Source organism: Colletotrichum lupini, chromosome 5 (genome assembly GCF_023278565.1).
Source record: "Colletotrichum lupini chromosome 5, complete sequence".
Classification (NCBI taxonomy): Eukaryota; Fungi; Ascomycota; class Sordariomycetes; order Glomerellales; family Glomerellaceae; genus Colletotrichum; species Colletotrichum lupini.
Genome location: NC_064678.1, coordinates 196250 through 203789, shown reverse-complemented (window position 1 = coordinate 203789; position 7540 = coordinate 196250). Strand labels below are relative to the sequence as shown.

The following is a 7540-nucleotide window of genomic DNA, read 5'->3' as shown; positions in this document are numbered from 1 at the left end:
AAGCGAAACTGTTTCGAACTGACAACAACCTTGTTGATGCCCACCAGACACGACACAACGTCGCAAGCAAACACGGCTGACGTGCGACTGGAGATGTTGGCTGCAGGGGCCCATCGAGGGCACTAAACGTGTCCCCGAAGCGATGATACACCTCAAAGTGTGCCACTTGTCAAGGAGCTGATGGGTGCGATTGCTGTCTGTACAGGAGTCCGAGCTTGATCCTCGGTGATAAATCAATGTCGGGCCCAAAGAATCGTAGCTTGTTGTCGACTCTGATTACTCGCCGACGTTCGAATCCATCAGCATAATACGCAAAAGCTCCATCGTCTCTCGAAGCTGCTCACCGACCTGAGCGAGCTTCATTCCGAACAAGCCTTGACTGTAGATAGGGCCCCCAAGATTGTGTAACCAAACTGCGGGATACCACGTGGAGGAGGGACTCGGACCGTTTGAGTGGGTGGCCGTTTGTCCCGGCTTCCCAACGCGTACGGTGTACCGTGGTGATTGCCCCAGTCAAATATTTGGAGCAACTTGAAGCTCCAGCGATGCCATGACTCGAGTCTCCGGTGTCCGTTCTGGACCTGTTGGATAAGCCGCATGCATACAGCTTTCCGAGTCGAAAAACCACAAAGCTTCATAGGGATATTCGGTATAAGCATGAAGTCTATATGGGAGTCATGGGACGGGATTGTCCGGAAACGATCTTGATTGGGACCAGCATGCTTAGTGAAACCCGACGATGGAAACCTTCACTCAACCAGGCCGGCCTGGCAGATTGTGATGTCCGAGAACGCTCTACGGCCGAATGATTAGGGAGATGAGGAGTGATTGACAGGCTCCCAAAGGTCAATCCCATGGCCTGATTCATGAAAAGTCTGCTGGGTGACTGTCACGATTCATTGGAAACATATTTCGAAATAAAGCTTCAGAAAGACCAAGATACTGCAAAGTCAAATCCTCCACGGCAGGCAACAGTCGACAACGGCAGCGATATGGTTGGCCACATTGGTGATAGGAACGTGTCGTCCGTTGAGAACCCATGTGGTCCACGAGTTCCAGGTGAAGTTTAGCGGCCAGGTAAGGGTGCGTCTGCCACGTGCGGTGCATGCAGCAGCAAGGTACAAGTCGATGGAGGACGGGGGATGAGGGGAAACAGCCATTGGCGTGTTTGGTCAGGCCAGAGTCGCATCGAAAGTGGTCTGAGAAGTTGAGTCTAGTGGTGATGATGGCGCGAGAAGGTGGCCAATATGAAAACGATACCTAGCCCATCCGAATCGCTGAGACGAGCCTCGTGTGCCTACATCTCAGACAATGATTGCCATTCCCGTGCAGTAGGCAGGTCGAGAAACACGAGGGCATCGATCATAGTATGATGGAACTGCCGGAGGTGGCTGGTCTCGCAAGATGCCGATCGACAGGATTCAAGTCTAACAAGCGTAATCGCCATTACTTGACCGTTTTCAATCATGCCTTGTGGTCATGGAGCTCGTCGGTCCCGAAGCCGAGCCATCATGAGCGCCATATCCAAGATGGAGACCCCGCTTGTGAGGAGCTAAGCTTGGTGCCCGAGGGCGCTGACGTTGGCGGCACTAATACGGTGTCACACAGTCGACGGAGCCGGGAGTACTGCTCAGTCTGTTTGTAGGTGTCCGTAATTATCCTCTGGACTTGCCGCCCCAAGGCGCGAGGGTGATGATATCCATGATAGGACTTTGACGGGGGTTCTCAGGGTCTTTGGGCCTGTCCAGGCCAAGAGGATCGGCACTGACTTCAAACACGAAAGTGGACGAGGGCGAGAAAGAACTTAGGTACGACTAGGCCGAATCGAAAAACAATCGCAACATCAAAAGCCACCGGCTGTTTGACAGTGGCCGAGACAGGACAGGCTGGCTGGTGGTTGGCTGAGCCTGCACGTACGGCCGGCGGTATCAGTCAGTGGGCGTCAGTTCGTACGATTCCGCCGGTAGCTCGAAGCCAAATTCTCGCAATTTAAAACCATGGTCCAACTTTTTGGTGAGAGAGAGCTGCTGCTTAGTTCTGTCACTAGACGGATGCGATGCCGATTTCGTGTCCCAAGGACTCTGGGCGTAGGTAGGCCATTCGCAGGCCCGACTTGAGGGGGAGGCCCGAACTCAATCGATGCAGTAAGCGACACGTGGAATTGGCGATGCGTTCCTGGACAAGTGCCTTTGAGGTGCCCAAGTACCTTATAATGGTGAGGTCAAGTGGGTGTGAGGTCGGGGGGGCAGCCGAGGCGGAGTCTGGAGAGTGCGGTATCGATTTGCCTGTCGTTGGTCTAATGGTTGTTCGGAGGGGCTCTCGGGCCCCTTGGAAAGCCATTCAAAAGGTTGGAACTAAAGGCTGCTTGCAACGCGAAAAGAGGTGTGACGGACGGACCGTAATTATTGCTGTGTGAGTGCTCACGGTTGGACCGCGACTGTTAGACGCGTGGTGATCGGCTCGAGTGGGCAGCGTTTTGCCGTTTGGTTTCTCGTTCGAAATCGGTAATCACGATCCCTGTGCATCTGGCCCCTTTCCTCCCAGACTCGAGTTGATCATATTCGCCTGAGCGGCACCTCTAGCAAGCCTCCCTGTGCACCAGTGTATTGTGGCTCCGTACCCCTGTGGGAATTCCACCCCTTCGTGGACGGTGGACAAGACTCGGCCGTTGGCCAGTAGGCTGCTTACAGGTTGAGGAGGCGAAGAAGATTGGCAAATCGGGTAGAGCGGTGGTTTGATAAAGAATGGGACGTGGTGAAGGTATGGTACCGGTAGAAGACTTGAAGGCGGCGGCGAGGGCGGCTGGTTTTGGCAAGCGAGTTGACTGCATTCTGTCGGTGTTTCTTTGATTGGCACACATGTTTCTTCAGCTGTTGGCCTGCAGGTCGACGCAAGCGGTCGAAAAGAGAAGACTGGTGGTCAAGTCAGACCGGTGGGCGGAGGCGACGACGATAACCCAAGGGCCAAGGCAAGGCGAGGCCAAGGATCCAGTCAATGGGCGATTTTTCTTCGGAATAATGCAGAGATTGAACAGGGGAAGCCTTGAACAGTCTGTGCCGTGCCGACGCCAGGTTGGCCCTGGAGGGAAGCGGGATGTTTCTGCATTGCATGGGATGTGGGATTGAGATTTCTCCCGATGCTGTCTGGTTGAAGTCAAGGTTTGTGGGCGGGATGGAAGAAACAAGAGATCCGACGTGAAAAGAAGGGACGGCAACCATTGCAGTACCTCACTGTGTACCTACCTTACCTTGAAGTAAGTTAGGTACCACGGAGGCCACGGAGACGGGAGAGGAAAGTGCAGCGTATTTAGGTTGAACTTGGTGTGTCATGATGAGGGAAGGAACCTAGCCTGGGCCTGCCATGGTTTACCTCTCTCCCGGTCATGTCATTGTTCGCGTTGTATGAGTGAGAGTGAGACTGAGACTGAGCGTGAGATCAAGAATGAGACTCATAGTGAGCTGAGACGCGCCTCAACTGGTCTGCACCACACGAATAGTTTAACAGGGTGCAGCGAGTTATCTCATCTACCGGTAGTCTTGTTACTCCTACCGGTATCCATACATTATTTTGCATTTCAATGTGTACGAACATCTATTTTTTTATCGAGGTCATCACTTTGTAGAATTAGAGGGCCGCAGCACCAAGCTATTCGCAGGCTCAACCTGGTTGACTGATTTCGGTACGCTGGAACATGACACTCTCATATGTGTTGTCTTATGCACAGCTCATGACCTCTGACTCTTCTGCGGCCCGTGTAAACTTGATTCGGAAGATGCTATGAAGGGGGGGCCCCGGAGAGCGTCTTGTCTTGCAGAGAGGCGTTGAATACCTAAATAGACCAAGGGTATTATACCATTCTAGTAGATGAGTGCCGCAATGCAAGTATGAGCGAAGCTGCAGCGCATATTCTGGTGCGATGCGATGCGCTGTGATGTGATGCTCTCATGCCCAGCTGCTGCGTATCTATATCGCAGAGAGACGTATCTGCCTGCATCTCTCTCGCAGACTCGCAGTCGCGGTACACGTCTCACGTTGTTGATCGGGCAAAACGGCCATGAGAGACATGGATTGGCCCTGCTGTCAGGCTCACTCAACACCCCTCGCCGTGCCTGAGAGTGGGGGAATGCATGAGAGAGGTCAATGTTCATTCGTTGGTGAAGGAGGACCAACCCCCTGTCGCTTCCTCCCCTCCTGATGACCTGATCCCTGTTCTGCACATGGCTGCTTCCTCCTTTCTGCTTAGCCCATCTCAAGTGACAGTAGCGCAGGTGCTTCTGCTGCAGGTGCAAGTCGGAAGTCCAGCATTCTTTCCTCCAGTAATCCGTACGTACCTAGGTATCTATCTATCTGTAGACCAGTCAACCTGAAGCAGTCACAAGTGCCATTCTCCTTCCTATTGATGGTGACTTCCTGCCGTGCTTTCTACATACATAATCGATTTGGGGTGAAAGCGCCCCTTCTCAAATACCTACGTACCTACCTGAGGTAGGCCCTGCCTCCCTCTCTGGGCCCCCTTTTCGAGGTACCTAAGGTAGGTAGGTACCTGTGTCATGTACTATCTCCGTGCCTGCCTCTAGGTGCCTTAAGGTACCTTACCTTATCAACCTGACATCCGACGATCATCACCTCGAATCATTGCGCACCTGAAGTCTCAGAGGGAAAGTGCAGGGAGTACGCATCTACTTGCCGTGCTTTCCAGGTGCCGGGCACGGAGCCTGAGATGAGAGTGAACAGTCAAGGTAGGCCAGGAGAGAAAGAGGTACCTACCTTACCGTACGTACTCCTGTCAGGTACCTCCGACTGGGCACTAAATGGTGAGAGGTGAGAGGTCAGAGGCAAGGAGAGAAAGTGTGCCTGGCCTGGCCTAGCCCGCCTGCCCGCCTTCTCCAGGTGGCCTTGCTTAGCGCGTCCCAGGCTCCGTCCACTCCCGGCCTCCGTCTCTCAGTCCAGTCCCAAACCCCCAGGTCGGGCAGGCGCACTACACTAAGGTACTCCGTACAGGATCCTGTCCAGGAGAAGACGTGGAAAGTGCAAAGGGCAGCAAGAAAAAACAGGCAGGCGCAGATCCACAGCAGTGTGCCTGCCTGATATTATTTCCGTGCTCCCCTCCTGCCGCGACTTCCCAATCTGCATCTGGACCCGTCCTCCGTCCTCCGTTCTCCTCTTCGTCTTCCCTCCTCCCAATTAACCCAGTCCCTCCTCCGTCATCAATCAACCACTCGCTCCCTTTTTTCTGCTTTTTTTTCTGGACCGCCGCAAAGGTTCAACGTCCACGATACTACCTCAAGGCTCAATCCCCCCGGTGCAGACCCATCGATCGTCCCCCCCGACCGACAAGTTCGCCTCCATCTCGCCTCCGTGTAGAGTAGACAACTTCGCTCCTCTCGAGACACCAACCCGCCAACCAAGGACCTAGCACAAAGCCTGCAGGTCCCTGATTTTCCGCAATCCTGCTCTCCCAGTGACCTCACAGAGCTCGCCAAACTTGACTTGCAACCGCTGTTCCATTCAATCTTTTGACGCCAACGGTCCAACCCACACGCGCCCACACGCATACCCCCGAAGCGAACGGAGGACGCACCAAGGAACGACTGAAGTCGCTCACGGCCGCCCTCACCTTCACGGTTCACGGCCACGTTCACCGGAGACCGCTCCCTTCCTACCGCACCCACTGCCGCTGCCGCTACCGCTGCTCTGCCGCAAAGAGCACCGTGTCCAGCAGCAATCCTGCACCTCACTGCAGTCATCCCAATCTGCCAAAATCCAATCCAGTGCCAATTCCCTTTCGCCCTGTTCGGCTCGCCTGCTTGCCTGGTCCGACAGTCGTGAAGCAAGCCCCGGCCTGTGGAAACTCGAACCATAGTTGAGACTGGACGGCCACATCGACACGAACCTTTTTTACGCAGGGATCTCGCCAAACCCAAAAAAAAATCAACACAATGCCTACCTCGCTCGATTCTTCTCGTCCCATCATGGCTCCCTCTGTACGTTTGTTTCTCTCCTGATGTTGCCTTTTTTCGCCCTAACTGCCCTACCTGCATCTGTCTTGCGTCTGTTCTCACCTGCTTCGCCTCGCTCGCAACCGCCCCTGTGCCCTTCTTTGCACTTGGACACCGCAAATCCCGGTCCTCCCCCCCCAAGCTACCCACCTATCCGATCTTGTTTGCCTTTCGACCCGTTCCTATCCAATCCTATTACTACCTACCTCTCGCCGACCCTCCCTCGTTCACTTGAATCCTCCATCTGTGCCGTCCTCTTCAACCAAAGACCAAAATGACCGCAGTACTAACAGAAACCCCCCCTCAGGTGCGTACCTCTGTGCGATACAGCACATATAGCATGGCGCCCTCATTTGCCAACACCATTCAGACAAACGATTCGGCTCACGCCGAGATCACCGACATCGCTGTTGGCCTCGACCGCATGGAGAACAAGGCCCTCAGCTCTCAAAGGGTTACTCTGAGCGAGGAGAAGAGCGCAAACCTGAGCAAGCTAGCTCTGGGTGCCAAGTTGGAACGCGCGCTGGACAGGAGAATGAGCAGCCAGGATGCCGTCATGCGTCCGCGCGGCAAGACCTTGAACGAGAAGCCTGCTCAGGCTGCGTAGGAGACTGTCGAGCAACCTTTGACCTCGAAGAATTGGCCGTGGCAGGCCATGTTTACCGCACAACCCAAACAAACACAATAATCGGAACCAGACCGTCACGGGCCATCTGCCACACGAACACGGAACGACAGGAGTGGGATTCGCACCTAATGCTGTCCGGCTAGACAGCTCGCTGTAGCCGCGGACTCCATCGTACAACATTGCCCACGACGAGACGCGGCAGACGATACACCTTTGAGTGGATATACGGAGGGACAATGGATATGGGATTCGGATTGAGAATTGGGCATGGGGCCGTCGTGGAAACAGACAAGTTGTGACAAGTTGTGAAGAGTGATTTTGGTTTGTTGGGATATCCAGAGGATGACTGGAGCGCCAACGTCGCAATGATGGCATCCCATGCATAGTGTTTAAATGGTTTATTGCGATGCTCCGGCTGCGTTTACATATTTCCTACCCAGAGACGCATTACTCGCTGAGTCTATCTCAAGAGACTTGGGATCATGGTATGGGGGTTTCCTATAACGAAACTGGGATGTTCAGGTAGTGGTACCTATGGTATACTAGAAATGCTCAATGACCCAACCCACCCATACGTTCTCTGATTTCCAGCCTGATGTGTTTGTTCGGCGCGAGTGTCGCAAATGATGGATGCCGCATTGCTGACAAAGTTTGTAGTGGCTAGTAACAAACAAGCCTGTATCAAAAAATGAGACAACCTGCGCCAAAGAACAATCACAAATTCCTAGGGACTCTTCAAGCCGCCAAACCATTGCGTCTACCCGGGCTTTCCATCTCCATGCGCCAGGCGGCTCTCTCATGGGTCTTATGCACAGCCAAAGCAGGCCCGAGACTGCTTGGCCAGGTTCTTAGCCCCTCATTTCCCCATCACCCGTTCGAGAACTACAAGCTGCCATACCCATATATCTGTGTA

General features: G+C 53.9%; 2 protein-coding genes across 2 annotated transcripts; one reads left to right on the top strand and one right to left on the bottom strand.

Annotated features, from left to right (window-relative positions):
- Nucleotides 1-2924: 2924 nt before the first annotated feature.
- CLUP02_09486 (uncharacterized protein) lies at nucleotides 2925-3110 on the bottom strand (the record flags this gene model as incomplete). The annotated part of the gene is made up of 1 exon (XM_049288464.1): nucleotides 2925-3110. The coding sequence occupies one exon, from the start codon at nucleotides 3108-3110 to the stop codon at nucleotides 2925-2927; it is 186 nt and encodes a 61-aa protein (XP_049145608.1).
- Nucleotides 3111-5939: 2829 nt separating this feature from the next.
- Nucleotides 5940-6606, top strand: CLUP02_09485 (uncharacterized protein; the record flags this gene model as incomplete). Its single annotated transcript, XM_049288463.1, has 2 exons — nucleotides 5940-5984; nucleotides 6307-6606. 2 exons carry the CDS (start codon nucleotides 5940-5942, stop codon nucleotides 6604-6606), a joined length of 345 nt encoding a protein of 114 aa, XP_049145607.1.
- Nucleotides 6607-7540: the final 934 nt, after the last annotated feature.